The 17,721-nt window shown below is 40.8% G+C and overlaps 1 protein-coding gene across 7 annotated transcripts in view; it reads right to left on the reverse strand.

The window, feature by feature from the left end:
* The window catches only part of plecb (plectin b), a 130,907-nt gene that overhangs the window by 70,767 nt on the left and 42,419 nt on the right, over positions 1–17,721 (reverse strand). For 2 of the 7 annotated variants that reach the window (XM_082552124.1, XM_082552123.1), the window contains exon 1: positions 17,449–17,551. The exons of 4 other annotated variants lie outside the window; for them this stretch is intronic. In XM_082552124.1, the coding sequence (XP_082408250.1) occupies positions 17,449–17,494 (46 nt within the window). In that variant the 5' untranslated portion in view covers positions 17,495–17,551. Of the gene's footprint in view, positions 1–5,760; positions 5,912–17,448; positions 17,552–17,721 lie in introns of those variants that run through there. One more of the 7 variants, XM_082552125.1, reaches the window with a different exon arrangement.

Consider the following 17,721-nt stretch of genomic DNA (forward strand, 5'->3'; position numbering starts at 1 on the left):
AAAACAAAGTATCCTGATAGTTTGTCCTTGAGGGTGTATGTCCCACATTGAAATCAAACAGCAGAGTAACTACAGCCAACAGCCTATCAGGTTACTCCCCTGACAACTGTAAGAGCTGCTTAACATTTATGCAGCCAATCTCGCGATGCAGGCTTTGCAACAGAACCGCACTATGAGCTTTTAAAAGGTTTGCTGTGGTTTAATCAATCAATCAATGCACTTTTAGAAACATGTGGGACCACTTGTGCAAGTTGAACACAAATAGCAATGCGCTGCACTTAAAGTGTGATCTTGTAGTGAAGGTGAAGCCTTTTGTAAACGTTGCTTTGCTGAACTAAAGGTGCTGCAGGGTAATTAGACGTACTAGACTATCAAATGAACTGAACTGGAGAAAGAGAGAAATACAAACCAGTTGGATCACCTTTAACAATCATGCAACCGGCTTTGTCAGGATCTTAGGACCTTTATGCGAGGTGTGGCAACAGTAATAACTCCCCCTCGGGTAAAGAAATGTGAACCGCCGTGCACTGGAGGCCACTGAAAAGTTACAGGAGGGCCATATCTCTACTAATACAATGAGATCCCTTACCAAACATCACCAGAAAGAAGTGTGGAAGCACAAGTTTGCTATTGTCTCAACACTCGCTGAGCACACACACAAGCACAGACACATTTTTGGCATTTTTGCTTTGTGAGTAACGTCGGGAGTAACTGAACAAGCATTGTTTGCCCCCACCCATGCCTCCAATCGCACATCTACACATTCACTTCATCAAGATCAGAAGGTTGAGATTTTATCAAGCACTCTGCGGCACGGCAGTTCCAAAATTTCCTTAAAAGATCGTGTGAAACAGGCGGTGGGCTTTCAATACACCTCACATACAGCTCATCCTTTCCATGGAACACTTTGAGCTAAAAAGAATGAAGCAATGTGATGAGGTGGCCTTCTCGTGAACAGGTCACACCCAGGTGTTACAACCCCTGCATGTATTTCTCATACCTTGTGCTAAACATTGCAAATATACTTTAGAGGAAATGACCCCACCCTTGTGATTCATAGAGTGATGATTCAAGATTCAAGATAAAATATTATCTGTCATAAAATAAGAGTAAAAGTTTATTACACCACTAAACTAGTAATATAAGCACAAGTGTGTATCCAGCTGCGCTCCAACTCTGTACTAAGTCAACAAAACATGAAGCTTTTATTCATGTGTCAGCAGAAAATAGTTCTTACAATATCAAGCTGCACGCATTTCCTGTGTTTTATTCCACTCTAACACTACAACTGGATTGATGCAATCAGAGTACTTATTGGTTCATAGCTCCAGGTGTTCTGGACCATCATCAGTCAGCACGACAGAAGACAGAAGAGAAGATGGGACTCACCTGAAAAACAAAGAGAAACAAAAAGCAATGTTAATTGTGTAATGCACATGCTATAGGATAGAAAAGTCGAGTTTATTTGAACTCCCTAATAAACGCACAAGGCAAACTTTAAACAGGACAGTTAAAAAGACGATGAAGAAGAACTGGTTTGTCATGTGGACTGCATTAGCAGCGCATGCCAAAAGTAAATGTGCGCTCTGACACTTGCAAAGACTTCAAACTAACCGGTCCCACATGCAGGAACATTCTGTTTCAAGAGTCGGCCTGACAAAGAGCTGAATTATATCCTCATGCTTCAACTGTTATGCAAGCGAGTTCCTTCTTTCTTTTTTGCACAAAAGAAAGGGAACATCTTGAGCCCATCCATTCCGATTCAGAGAATTCATAAAAAAGCATTCACTGGGAATGAGCGGCTAATTCAAGTTTACTGGGCAATAGCACCATCTACTGGAGAGAGAGAGGACAAAGGCACATGTTATTAGGACTCATCCAAACTGGTTTTAGGGTTCCTATAATGATTGTAATCTGCACATCCAAAGCACCTGTACACCATTCAACGTATGAAACACGATACAGACTGCATTACAGTCAAACCATCTCCGCATGTTTTTGCAATAATAAGAGTAATAATACCATGCAAATTATTATTATTTTTCTACCTTTTATACTGAACTTTTATTTTTTAGTATTTTCTACACTTAAATAAATATTCAGAGAACTTTTCTGCCTTTGTATTCATCAAAGTTATAAAGTGAAGTTTAAAATTTCACAGTAAATACAGGCCAACGCTCTTGGCTTGAAAGTATTCCAGCCTTTAGGGACAGGACAGATCAAAGGCTCGAGCTCCACAGTTGTCCTTTATTCTGATGTCACGCCACTCTGCCCCCACCCAATCTTTACCACCCACATCGCCCTGCTACTGAGTAGGACATTCTCCTCAGCAGCACCACTACAGTTTCCAGTCTATAAAAGTAACGCACAAGTACCGACTACCAACTTGCCACCCTGCTAGTGTTTCTCATGGGGAACCACAAGGTCGTTAAATCGTCACCCTTTGACACAGATGAACCGAGAACTAACCTGCTCTAAAATTGGACCTGTCTAACTTATGGTATGGCTTCTAGCAGCTGAACGTAACTGTTTATGGCGAATATTTGCAGTAAATGCTTGACATGATGTGAAAAATGACTGTGTTAATGGTGAGGGCAGTAAAGTTTTAATGGCAAATTTTAAGATTTTATGGATTCACGTTTTGTACTTGGTTTATGGCTTTATCTTCAGGAACTACATTCCAAGAAACAAGACGTTACTGAGACATGCAATCAAGAGGAGATGAAAATTAAAAAAGGTTTTGTCATTTGATATACTTTTTTGTGAAAATAGACATTTTCCAGTTAATAAAAAAACTTCAGAATTATCGTCTCTTTTAATTTCTTAATCCATAAATTAGAAAACAGTAAACTGCACCCATCAAAGATTCTAACAGAAATATTACTAAGTTGATCATTTATCTGTTAAAAACACAAAGGTTTGCTGTAACACCGATGGTGTGAGCGAACCACTATTTTGTTGATGTGCATGATACAAGTTTTTCGATGATTTTTTATAGCAGGAAATCCATTTACAGGAAGTCACAAAACCAAAAGTGAAGGAAACTAAATTCAAAGACAACAGAACAACAGGATATGAGAGGAAGCATCCTGCAAGAGCAGGCAGACTTTCCTCTGGAGCAACCTCTGGTCACATTTCCTGCATGGACAGTCTGCTGACAAGAAACTGCACAGAAATATTTCAGGAAAAATATTGTAGGTCTCTTTGGTGCCTCCTTGGTGAGGCTTTTAGGAATGTCCTGCTTGGAAGAAGCCTGGGGTACAGACCCAGGACAGCCTAGTGAAATTATGTCTCTCAGATGGCTTGGGAATGCCTCGCTGTCCACTTAGAAGAGCTGGAGGATGATACCACCACAGTAAATTGTAATTTAAACACTCAAGATGTGGCTGAAGTCCAGACTTGTGGCTTTAATTCACTGTGTTTTCCAAAATATTGCATTAGCTGCTGCCTGGTGAACCCTGCACCCTTTTATTGTACAAACAAATTAACAGATTAAAGCAGATAATTTATTATCATCCCAGACCTTACTTTATGTTCTCAAGGACACTTCAACAGGTAAAGTAAGGGCAGTAGGTCAAAGTTTAGAGATTCTCATTCTTTCATGCTACGTCACTGAGTGTATCATAAGTGTTACTGTAAATACAGTGAAGGCTACAAGCTGGTTCAAATGGTAATCATGCCTAACATCATGTGTCAAACACACCGCCTATTTGAGCTGCAAACTTTCCCATCTCTGCCTAAGACATGTCAGTGCAACCCAGGACTGCAGGCCTATGTTTCCAAGCCTCCCATGCTCCATCTGTAAGCTCCAGGGAGATATTTACTCATCACTCCCCATTTTCTACAAGTGACGTATTTGAAGTGAGTGATGAGTTTGGTGCCTAGACTCCAAGTTCTAACTATATTTTATTGCTGTAATACATCATTTTAAGCATAAGCTGTCTGACTAGACTGCTATTATGCGCTAATAAAAACTGAACACCCCTGCAGGTCGGCTCGACGAGTGCAGGACCAACGTAGCAGGGCGGAGCTTTCTACATCACCGCCCTAGGCTCGGTTTTACCCTTATCCAGATACTACTGTATCATAAAGGCCAAAATAACTCTTTTCAAAGAGACAGAGAGTCTAAAATCATGTGTTTGTTACTAAGCAAGCTTCATCTGCTAACAAATACAGCGAGAAACTGGTTTCCAGAAAAAGATTGCATGTGTTGCATACTGCAGCTGGACAGTTTGTCACAAGGTCTTCCTCATTACTTCAGGTTAAAGAAAGCCTAATGATCTGATCAACGACAGAAGCATCGATGACATCATCCAACTTTAGGGAAATTCCACAAGAAGCTTTCACTGACTAAATAAATCTAACTATGTTACTAAAACAACCCACAAAGACACTGACTGAAACTTTAAGCCTATTTAATAATACTCCATTGCACACCAGCTGATAGTGGCTACTACCAACCCCTGCCCAAAAACAACACACCAACACACATTTCCATCAGTGAAAACAACCTAAGAAACCTGCCCTGGGCTTTTACAAATCTCCAGTGCAAAACTGCTCACCGCCACACAGGCAAACCTTCTTCTGCCAAACACTCAGAAGCACCAACATAGTGCACCACTTCTTCACACTCTGTGGGAGGTCTTTGAATCATGCTGTAGCCTGATGGAGGCTCAGTGGGAACGTTTTTAGCCTGTAATCCCTGAGACTATGACAGTAAAAAGGCCTTTGAGTGCAAGAAAAATCCCTCCTTTGTGGGTTCTCGACTGAGAGTCAGCAGCACGGCAGCATCGCACTCAGCACACTGCACACACGGAGGGTAAAATACTGCTCGGGCTGCTGAAACAGGGACGTAAAGTAGCATATTAGGGAGCTGCTAGCAAGGACAAGGCAGTAAATCTCCGCAGGAGCACACGGCCACAGTCAGCATCCATTTATTACACTCTAAAAGCTTAATACATCTTCAGCACTCTGTTACAAGATCAGAGGTTAGCAAGTGTTAGTGCATCACTTACTGTACAACAGGTAAAGTCCAGTGACATGAGTAACTCACTAAATTCAGCTCTAGCATTTCAGCAGGTAACTGCACTGGCTACAATGCACCCATGTAAGAAACAGCATGCTATAAACCATTGAAAATGAATTGAGGATAGCATTGGTTCTGGCAGGCCAAGGAGCCAAGCTCCGTTAGCAATCGTGTCAGATCAGTTGATCTCAACACCTCATTCAACCAGGTGTGCTCAGCTGATCCCAACCTGTTCATCCTATTGGCACACCTCATATGGGCTATGCTATTACAACTCAGCTTGCACAGAGTTTCTGCAGCCTTTTCAGACCACTTTGCAACCCACCACCACCCTAACTGCTCCAATTCAGGCTTTCAAAAGCATTTCTGACTGAATCAGTGGCATACTTGTTGCCTTGTCTGTTCTATGAGTAATTCTTGTCGCACCTTAGCTTTTTGCACATGAAAGTCCCACAACACAGCCAATACTGGCAAATATGGAGATGGAAGATTGATTAACAGTCTTGATTACTATATATTTTTGTTTTTGCACTCTTTGATCCATACATTCTCACATGTTTGCAGACAGACACCTGTTACACATTTTCTACTGTTGTAGTTTTGCCCATGTGCAGTCCCACCCACTGAAATCCTCTTTTTGCCAGCCCTGCACCTGTATCACGTTACCTCTTAGCTTTGTTGCCTGTCTCCTTTCTCTCCTTTCAGCTGCATGTTTGTTCACTGCGTTTGCGTACCTTTACTCGAGTAGAAGGACTCCATGATTCAGACGCGTTCAAGAAGAACTTTGGAACCTCACGGCTTACTAACGGCGGCTTTTCCCTACAGCTATCTTCTTCTCTCCGTTCCGCTTTCACTCCAGATTTTTGACTTTCTCTTGCAGCCTATGTTCTCTGTCAAACACGTCACGCTGCGTAGATCAACAGAAGTCCCCCCCGCCAGTCTCCTCCTCCTCCTCACAGGTCAGAGCCGCCCTCCATAATAATACCTCTGTGTATGTGTGTATGTGTGTGCATACTCATACGTGAGTGTGTATGGAGCTGAAGTGTTTGACAAAGAGCTAAAATTTCAGGGCAGCAACAAAAGCAAACAAGGGCATAAAGATGAAAGAAAACAATAGAACACAAGTTAAATTCAATTAAATCAGGCAGCACTGCTCCACGTTCCCGCTGGACTGACAAAATAAATGTTTAACTCAATAATTAATCTCACATTAGAGTATGCATAAGGTTTAAATATAATCATTTCATGCAGCTTTGAGTGGGATGAAAAGCCCGCATTGGGATAGGGTGTGAAAAGACTATTAATCTGCTGATTTGGAGACACAAAAATGCTGGACTTCAACAGCAGCAGGTTTTTCTAATCGAAAAGACACTGAACACACAACAGGGAAATCAAAGAGAAATGACTATATTGCATGTGCACTGTGTAAAACACTGTGAAGATAAAGGTGGCGAGTGTTTGATGTCCACGAGGCGAAAGGGAGTCAAATTTATATATAGCATATGTATGCAAGTGGGCCATTTAACTGGGTCTTCTAAAATGTAACCACGCAAGTGACGGCGTTAGCCAACATGCATGATGAATTCGATCCTGCAGTGCAGTGTCAATGCTAGCCATAGCTGCATTTAAAGCTTGCGTGTGAAGCAGGCATTGGAAGCCATAGGGTTAATCATTAACACTTTTTCCTGAATTACAGCACACACTCACACACATTAACCCAAGCTAAAAGTATCCGGAAGGCGTGGGAGGAGAAAAGGAGAGAAAACAAGGAACTTTGGCTGCAAGTTGTTGGATTTTTTTTTTTTAAATTACTGTTATTTTCAGTATGAAGATAATGAACAGTACTTTTATGATATTAGAAGAGAGATTAATACTAATGGTTAAATGTAGAGTGGTGCTATAAATACACTAAGAAAAGAGGTGAATCATCATGGAAAGCCCTTAACAGCCTAGGTATATTGCAGCATAGCTAAAGGGAGGATTCAGGGTCGTGTAATCCATCCCTAAATATAACCTTTGTCAAAAAGGAAATATTTAAGCCTAATTCAGATAAGAAAGTAAATAGAGCAGAGAGGGCTGGTTCTGTCCCCTGGCTTCTGTTTGTTTACCATGAGGGAGACACTAAGTCATTTCACAGCTGTTGCTCTCATTAAGTATACTATAAGGTCTTTCCCCATAGCGCTAGAAAGCCATAACTAAAAATAGCTCAACAACAGAGAAGGGAAACTACCCATGATGCATTTCCTTACAGGGGAGCAGGGTTAACTATACGACAGGAATGTCTTGAATTGTGTGCAAATTGCTGTAAAACATTGTGGACATGAGTGTGAAATGATTCCACAGAGCGCCTGCTTCAAACAGTGCAGATGTCCCAGATGACAGAAGCGACAATAGGAGCGTGGAGGCTTTGCAAACAGCATAAAGCACACCCATAACAAATACTGCTTGTGTTTCTGAATTCAGGGCTGGGTCGACAGCTGGAAGATGCCGCACAGAAAACAGTTCAGGAATTTGATAACTCCCGTATGGTATTTTAAAAAAGGAAAAATGGGAGAAAAGGATGGAACGGTTACAAGTAAACAGATTTAAAAAAAATGTCCTGTCATATCTTCTAAAACAGACCACATGGTTCGGACCACACAGAAATCATCGCCTACACAGTTAGGTTCTCATCAAATTACCCTCCTGTGCGAAGCAGACTGAAAGATTGTAAACAAATTTAGGCCTTGGCTGCTGAATTCGCCCATCACAATGGGGAGAAGGGGGTGATAATAAATCAGTCTGTCTTTGTATCTGCATTGTTTTGGCTTGTTCTTAATGTTCGGGGGTGCGGAGATGTCGAAAGAGATCAACAGCGGTCGATGGAGCAAACTGTATTTGAGTGGAATTTACTGACCAGCTTCATTGTGACATTTATGTGTAGCCACAACATTTGAGGCAAGCAGCCACTCCTGATTTACAGCATGGCAAAAGCATGGTGTCACAGATAAAGAGAAAACCCCCTGTTAGTATTATATATTGTGAACAGACTGTGTTTGAAGTTTGTGATTGGAGCAAAACTAAAGGATAATTAAAGTTAACTGTAGTTTAGCAGTTCTGTTTCACTGGATGGGACAGTAAGGTTTAGGTATTCATTATTTTCTGTCTGTCTTAAGTCACCAATAAGCTGACATTTTTGTTATTGTGTAAGGCAAAATATGAGGTCTGAAAGAATATTTAACACCAGGAAGCTAAAAAGTTTCGTTTATCAGTTACCATGACTGATAATATTGCAGGAGGTTTGTTATCATTTTAGGAGAATTCACGAGGACATCGTGCAGCCAGTTAGCATGCGGTCCCAAAAGATGAGTCATTTGCTTGTGGTCAGAACTGTGGCCTATGATACTGTGAGTCATTTCTTGATCAGACATCTTTTGTTGACATAGAAATTAAAGCAAACAAAACACAGATTGGCAAGTAACTAGATGAGTCATTTCCTTTCTGCACTATACATACAGTTTAAGAAGCTGTTGTTCAGCCGTCATTCTCTGTGCCATCGTCAGTTGAAGGGAAATGAAACACAGGTGACTGAATGGATGTGGATGGGAGAAAACACTCGAGCTGTGTAAAGACTTGTCCTTACTTCAAGTTCAAGGGCCTTGTTGCTGATCATTAAGTTCTGAGTCCATGAGAATCATTTGTTTGCCAAATTTCTGGAAATCCTACACGGTTTTTAATCTCTTCTTTTCAGAGATGTCTCATTCCATTCCTCTGACACGAAGCACTTATCAGACAGTTTGCTGCCTTTTTTGGCAGCTAGCTGTCTCTGATCAAAGACCAAATGGTTGTGGCCAAAGAAACATCATTCCTGACTTAAGAATTGCAGCTAAGATGGGTTACAATGATTTCATCTAAGCTACTGTAATACTGAACAAGCAAATATATCAATTTCCACACAGCAGAATAAAAGCAAGAAAAAAAGAATTGTTTAAACATTATATCAACAGTACGCTTTAAAGTGGCTACGATTTCCTGAAACTTGAAGAAAACCGTTTGTAATTTTCATTTCCTGTCTTTGTGCTCGGTCTTCAGTTCTATCATCATGGTCCCAGAAAATGAGACTTGGATCCAATACAACAGCAATTATGATAACAACTGTTAATAAAACAAGACAAGAACGCCAAACATCAGATTTTAAAACAGTATCTAGAACCTGTGTTGTTCAAACACTAGCTATACTGATAGAGACAAACGAAACTCAGATAATGAAAAACTTGCTATAGACTTACAGGAAAAAAAAGGGTGTCATTTAACAGATTTTTAAAAGCCCACTATGCCACAGCTTTGTGATAGTGGTCGATTGATGTAATACAAAGACGACACTGATCTGCCAACGCGCATGTGCCAAAATGTTACGCCTCTGGATAATATCCTGTTGGTCTTTCTTGTTCTGCCAAAAAGTGCAAACTGCACAAGCAGGAAAACTACAGGGGCTCTGAAGGTGTGCTATGTCATCAGGTGTGGAGATAATAACAACAGATCTTTTAAAGCAAAGTTCCAGCTGCCAGGTGGAACAGCTACTATCAGATGTTCCCTTTCATCAGACCACCGCAGATAGGTATCGACTACTGCTGAACGTTAGTATCATATACTGAACTATCTGTTTTCTTAACTGCTTGCCTGTATCAGGGCTGTGCGGGCAACTAGAGGCTATCATATAGTAAAAGGCACATCATGAACAAGCCACACACATAGAGATAATCACCCTCACCCTCTTCCACATCTACAGCCAACACATATCAATAGAGAATAAAGTCTAACCCATGTATCAGTGCTGCCAATATCAATATCTACTTTTATAGTGACCTTTTTATAACAGACTTATAACTGAACTCTTTATGTTTTCTTCATCTCAAAGGAAAAAAAAAATGTATATCAAGTCAACAAATAGTTGGACTATACTAGAGTGAACCAAACAGGGAGAACACGTTCTTCTAGAGCAAAGAAGAGATATGAGATAAGATAAAATAGTGATTTTACCTCAGAGAAACCAGGACTGGCTGGTCTACTTTATGTGACTTTTACATTCTAACGTGTTCTTTTCAATCTAAACTACCCCATTCATACACCAATAACAGGAAGAAAAATATTAAGACATGATATTTCAGTAATCTAAGGCAGCGGTCCCCAACCCCCGGGCCTCGGACCGGTACCGGTCCGTGAGTCGTTTGGTACCGGGCTGCGAGAGTTGAGGCTCAGGGATGAAATGTATAGTTTTCAGGGTTTTTATCGGTTTTCAGCGTTATTTTGTTATCGTTTTTATCATTAACTCGGTTTTCCTGGGTCTTTTCATGTGTGTTATGGATAAATCTTCTTTTTTTCGGTACCGGTACTAGTTTTATTTTGTTGTATTTATCCGCGACACCTTAAAGGCCGGTCCGTGAAAATATTGTCGGGCATAAACCAGTCCATGGCGTAAAAAAAGGTTGGGGACCGCTGATCCAAGATATTTCCCTTTTTAACTTCAATGAGGTGTTCCCATTTCTCTGGTATCCAACATCTTAACCATGAGAACAATCTCACTAGTAACACCCAGTCATCTCCAGTCCCAGCTGCCTGATAATAAAAGCATCTCTTAGAGTGAATCTCATAAGGCGAAAACCAGAATCTGTGATGAGGGATGAATAGATGGAAAGTATCACTACAGTGTTATCAAAAGTACGGTAAGGGCATGATCCACATGAGAAAAACACAGACAAGCACACAGCTGCAGAGCCTCGAGTATGCATCAGACATGCACGCACTACAACGCAACACTCCAGGGTAAACATACTGAGAGGATGTACTACCTCTCACTCTGCTGTTAAATGGGAATATATTCATCATTACCCCATGCTGTGGCGCCGCACTCATGACAGGCCTGAAACTATCCTGAATGCAAACAGTGTTCTCAGCAATCAGCAAAGTGGTGACAGAGTGACCAGCCAGTTTATACCTGCCACTCTGTCGTGTCACTCTGTGAGCTACATTTCCCACAAAATGTTGTACATCTTTGTGTAATGTTTTTTGTAAAGGAGACAAATCCAGAGGAACAAAGAAGGTTAACTCTCAGAGGCCTGAGGTAAAGAAGTGAAGAACCTCCCAATGCTCACATTTGCTACTCATTAATTACACTATAATGTGGAAACCCACTTGCGCTGCTTCTCTGTTTATTTTACCTCATGACAAAGAGTGCTGAATGTCATATTTTGCCACTGGTTTTTTTTCTCATCAAAAAAGAGAAACTGCAGAGTGGAACAGAAGGAAAATCAGTGTACGTAAGCATACGCTACATTTCAGAAATGCGGATGCAATCTGTCCAGAAAGGGTCAGGGACAAAAGAAAAGGAAATTAAAGAAATAAATGCAAGGTTATGAGTGAGAAGTAATTCCCAAAATACCTACAAGCAGGTCATGGAATTTCCTCTAACCGATTCATGTGTGTACAGTGTGGAGCATGGCCCATCCAGACACTATAGAGACCATACTGCTTATAGAACAAGGGGAAGGAAGGGATCTGTTCAATCCCTCTATAAGCTTACCCCTAACATTTTCGGTCAGTCTCTACAGACAAGAACAAAGTAAAGTAAACATTTCATCTCTGAACGACTGTGTGCAGGCTCTTCTGGTGTTTTAGCCGGCTGGTAGACAAAGCTTGAAATAAAAACCGTTTCAATCTCTTTTTTCTTGAAACACGTTGGAAATGCAAGCAGATTTGCAATACTAAGAACATTTCCTGCATTACAAAAGGTATTTCCTTCAGACAATGGAGGACAGGGGGTCGCAGGATGCAGGGACCTTGTGCTGATTCTCACTTTTTCTCAGGTGACTGGAGTGTAAACTTGGTTGCTGACCACCTTTTTGATTTTTTTGAGCAGTGAGACCAATGTTGCATAAGTATACTTGAATGAAACAGTTATTGTATTTTGTTGTCACAGATTGAGCATAGCAGACATTTAAGAAATTGTTGCTCAACTTGAGATTATTGTGTAACATTTGTATTCAACTAAATGTCATAAAAGCTTTCTGTATTCATAAATATGTGATGTGTGACCGGATTGGCTGGTGAAACAATCAGTGTGAACTGCAGCATTAAGATATGATTTTATTAAAAGTATTATGATGGGTTAAAATAGACTGAGGTCACCATCAGACATGCCATGAATACCAATTTAACAGTTGTTAATTTGCACTTTGGCATCGCTAACCATATGTGTCATTGCACTTTAAAAGGGAACGTCGAGATTTAATCAAACATTTTTAGTTCTCTTAATTGAAACAGCACTTTTCAGATAACGACTAACTTACCTTCTCTGATTACATTACTGATATGCAATCACCTTGTTTGTCTTCTTTTATTTGCTGCTATTTGTTGCTATTTTGGTAAACAGAAGGTTTCAGGTGACAAATATGAATATGTGTGTTACTGAAAAGAGAGGAGAACCCAGTTTATATATATATTATTATATGACAGCCATGGTGGAGAAACTGGGGTTTGTATCATCGCAGTAGCTTATAGCATGAACACTACTGCCCTGTTAGCCTAGCATTAGATGGAATACACACAGCTTATGTGAGCTTTTTTGTAAAATAAAGAGTATATTTCGTGTTGGTGTAAAGAACATGTATGTAAATATAGGCCAAAAATAGTTTTGATAACTACATATAGGATGATACGTGAGTTAGCAATGTCTTGTGGCGTATGCTAATTAGCAGGGTTCACTACTCTCATGCTTAGGGTTGCCAACCGTCCCTTAAAATACGGAATCGTCCCGTATTTCGAAACAAAAGTACACGTCCCGTATTGAGCTAATAAGGGACGCACTTTGTCCCGTAATACAGTGAGAATCAAAAGTAGTCTATAAATGTTAATGGAATTAACGCTTTGTTTGAAAACATAATTCCCAGCCCCTCTCCTGCTTTGTGACCAATGAGCTGACAGCACACTTATGACAATTCGAGTATGACAATTCAGATTATCTCATTGGTCGAGGAAAGGTCGCTTGCGGAGAAAATACCGGAAGACAACAGATGACCACAACAACAAGCATGGCCAACAGGGAAACAAACGCCGACACTGCGGTGCAAGTCTCGGATGACAGTCACCTAAAGCTGGGCAGACACTGTGATTTTTTTCAGTCACGTTATTCAGCTCTTGCTCAAACTGCACGATTGACTCGCAGGGGTTAGAAGTTTGCAGGTCACGATGCAGGTCTCACACTATACCGCCCGATGCTCTGATGCGACCTGAGTGCTCACACTGTGCCAACATAACATGAAGGTTATAACAGAAAATCTGTCGCTCGCTCTCTCTGTCTTTCACTCACACAGACACACCACCATCAACTTTGCTAAATTGCTAATGAAAAACATGATCAGGCAGCTGTGATTGAGCAGCAGTGTAAATCCAACTATTTTCACGGTTGTTGTGGTCGTGATAATTTTGTGATGCCACATCGAAAAGGCTCGGATGAGCTTTCCAAAGTTCTACAAGTGCCTCCATCACTTGTGTCCAGATCACAGGCTGCACAGCCGTGCTGCTCCGTCTTTTTCACCGATGTTTACGTGTTTGTGCATGAGCAGTGTGAGCGGCTGTGGTGACACCCTCACGAGCGATTGATGATCGGGAGCTGGTCGTGAGGTGTTAATCGCTTCTCGTTACCCCACGTATACTACACGATGCACGATGAAGGCCAAAATCGGGCCGATCACCAAATCGGTCGCACGACTCAAAAATCGGCTCAAAATGGGCCAAAAATCGCACAGTGTAAGCCCAGCGTTAGAGCAGCAATGTTTGTTCCCCTCAGAGAAAGAAAAGAAAAAAGGCTGCAAAAGTACAGGGAGGACTGGGAAAAGGAAAACACCTGGCTGGGAAAGTGCACGATAACACCTATAAAGCGCACTGCACTGTGTGCCGGCGCACTTTTTCCATAGGCATGCTTCTAGTGGTGGGCACATGAAGAACATGAGGGGCGTGAAAGCTCGGGGAACCCTTAACCAATTTTTTGTCCACCAGGCCACGGCAGAAGCAGATATGGTATGTAAACATTGGTTTGTTTTTTTTAAACCCTCTGGTTAAGGATATGGGCATGTGCGGTGAATATCAGCGCTATGTGGCCAGAAGTGTGATAATATCATTTATTTTGTGTAATAAACAACTGCAAGGATAGATGATTACAACAAATAGATGAATAATACATAAAAGTAATACATAGATGAATAATGATGATGAGTTATGATGCGTAATCATGGGAACAAGCGGGTTTACAAACAGGAGCAGCTGATTAGCATTAGAAAAGCTGAAATAATACCTCAACTGAAGCCAATTGTACTAAATGCACTATATGTGCACTGTTACAAGAATATTTTTGTTGTATTGCTTTCTATTAACTTATATAATTTTAAGTTAAGCAGGACAGAGTTCTTTTAAAGAAAGATTTACTTATATTCTCAAAAGTTAAGCATGACAGGCTTCTGTTTAAGAAAGAGACCTGTTTTACTGTGTTAATGTTGTCATTTTGAGCTAAAAATAAATGGCTAAATGATCATTTGTTTCCCATATGGTCATATCACAAAGAATATGCATCTGCTTAAATCAAATTCAAGTCAAATGGTTAAAAAATAATTTCACACACACAAAAAAAGAGCTACCACACTGGGAAGGGTGAAGACAACTGGGTTGCCCGGCCCTGGCCACGAGGTGTCCCTTATTTATTTTTCAGGGAGTTGGCAACCCTACTCATGCTTCCACACAAATTTAATGCCAAATAAATACAAATAAATAAAGATGAAAGCCAGTACTTTGTGAAAAAAGGTTAAATAGGTTAAATAGGTTAGGTTAGACAGATTAAAATGAGCAAGCACCTCAAACAAAAACACAAACATTTATTGATAATGTAGCAGCATGCTAGGCCAGAGTCTGTGGGTTGGGAAAGGCCTCACTGTGGATCGGTGGCAACTACCAGGTTTGGCAGATCCCCAAGGAAAGCATATGCTGGGTGGTTGTGAGCATATTTCGAATAAAGTTTGATGAGTCCACAGTCCCTCTCAGTAAGTCTGGTCAATTTTTCTTCTTATATTTCTGGGTTTTTTTTTTCAGTTTTCATGCCTAAATTCAAAGACAGTATTTGTAGCAGTGACTACTACAGAGTGAGCGTGCATGTCTACCTTAATTATCATGATGTCTAAAATCGTTAGTATGTAAATTTTACGGTCTTTAGAGGTGTATAGGAGGAAAACACATTAAACAAGCGTCAACACAGAAAACGAGCAGAGACCACAGAGAGTCAGTGACTTCTCGCAACGGGAGAAGAGACTGTGGGCAATGTGAACTGGGTGTCCTGAGTTAAACTTTCAGCTTCTAGATGAATGTCTGAAGTATGCTGGCATATGAAGCGAGGTAAATACATTAGAGGGTAACCTAGGCAACCAGACCCTGGAATGTCCAATACAAATGGCTACAAGGCAACAAGTGAATCGCTTCCTGTGTAGACATTCCTTTTATGGCTGGCATATATTTGTTATACACTACACTTCTATAAGCGTTTGCTTGTGTTTTTTAGCAACTAAAACAGCATTGCAATATGTTTCCTGGTAACAACGGCAGTACATTTAGCTGTTTCATAACCTGCTGAGGTTAACCATGCCACCCACCCAATCTGATACTTGACAGCTGGCAACCCTGTAAAGTCACGCTACTACCAATTCATACAGAACTGCATATCCGCTTGAAAAGCCAGACAGAGCAGTGCAACTGCACGCACAGTGTTCTGGTTTTATGGAATTCAACTCATTACCTATTCTTGCAAGATCTGACCCCAAAAGAAATACAATACAACCCAAAACAAAAGAGACAAGACTTGAAAAGAATTTATCAGAGCAGGAGACAGCCCTACGGCTCTCATCCTCATAAGCACACATAGTCTGTGGCTATGTGTCATGAAGTAAAACGGGGGAATTTATGGCTGCATGACTCCTTCAGGAAATGCAAACTAAGGCCGAAATCAATCTAGAGATGAGATGGAGAGACTCAGACGCGCAGAGAGAGAAAGCCTACCGTTGAGATCACATTAATCACACTGCCTGAACCTATGACAGCTTCTTGGAATTGTAGCTCTCATTTGCACTGATCTCTCCTGGTAGCGTACTGTGCATGAACGGGCCTGTTTTCTATGCAGCAGTGTGACATTACTGTTCCAAGTGTCTTAATGCCACAGATAAAAAAGTCTGATGATTGAGCGTCACACACTGAGGTACTCTGTCCACATAAGTGGAAGCAATTTCTGCATTGCAGCGGGATCCAGTAGTTTCCTATTAGTGTGACTGTGTGAAAGCTCACACAGGCCGTCTAAAGAAAGAACCAAAGTGTCAGACAGTGGCACAGCTGTAATTACAAAAGGATTTATTATGGGAGAAGCTGAAAGAGCTGAGAGCTGGGAAGAATGTGTAAAGCTCTGATCATACATACTGTTGGTAATTTGGTAAAATCATGCTTAAAGACACTTCCTATAAAAAACTTGAACAGGAGAGGGATGTCTAGAACCATTCCTGTTTTTCATTAGATATAATTAGATATATTTTTTAGTCAGCATGGTGCTCCTTTTACAACAGAAAATCAATGCTGAACACCTCAGTCCCCTACCATTTTTTCCAACCCTAACAGCTTGAAACAAATGAAAACATAAAACATAAACTCTAAAGAAGAAAAGCAAACTGCTAGAATTCTGCATTTTGCATTTGTTCTGCATACAAAAATATTCATACACTGTTTCTATTTGCCACCACATCAGGCCAGGCAGCACTCATGTTTGTTTGAACTGCCTCTCTTGCAAGAAGCATGGCGAAAGAAAAGGTGGACAACATTCCTCGTATTCCCTGGTTTGCGTGATAGTCAAAGAATGCTGTGCTACATTTTCCATCACTCTTTCACGGAGCTACTGTACAAAAATAAAGCCCAGCCTGTGTAATCATTAAGCACAGTTTCACCATTAATTTTAGATAAGCCAAGAAAATGGATATTCCAGGTTTGCATAGAGGGTTTGCATGGCAAATGTGAGGTCCAAGTGTGTCTATCAAAATACCAGCCTGCTTTACTCCTTCAGTATTTATCTGTTTAACAGACGGTGAAACAATGGCACACATTTTGGAGCACAGACAGGCAGATATTAAAACAGCCGAACACAGGTAAGATTATTATAACGGTAAAATGGTATCTCTCAGTTTAAAATACAATTGTGAGCGGCTAGTTAAACATGCCTGAGCTTCCACTGCTTTTCAAACAATGACACCCCTCCCTTCCTATAGATAGACTGATACAATCAAATGTGACCCTCATTCTTTGCTGCCTGGTATGTTAGCCTGTCGATAGGCACTTTTTCTGTAAATCAAAAACTGAATGTTAAATACCTTTTAGAGACGTAATCTCATTCTGGATAGACCTAGGGTTGCTCATTGTCACTGTTAGGCCTCCTTTTGAATGGTGATGATAACAGATACTGGCAATGCTGATGCTGATTCAAGAGCTTGGACTCCTTCCCCTCAAATGACGACAGGACCAATGGTGTCTCTGACTAAATTCCTGTGACTGACGTCTGAGTAGTACAGAGTCTTTTCTGGCTTACTTTGAACACTTTCCTCTTGCTACTGCAGGTCTGCTGACCGGGACTCTCCTCTGTTTTG

Source organism: Aulonocara stuartgranti, assembly GCF_965226115.1.
Source record: "Aulonocara stuartgranti genome assembly, chromosome: 11".
NCBI lineage: Eukaryota > Metazoa > Chordata > Actinopteri > Cichliformes > Cichlidae > Aulonocara > Aulonocara stuartgranti.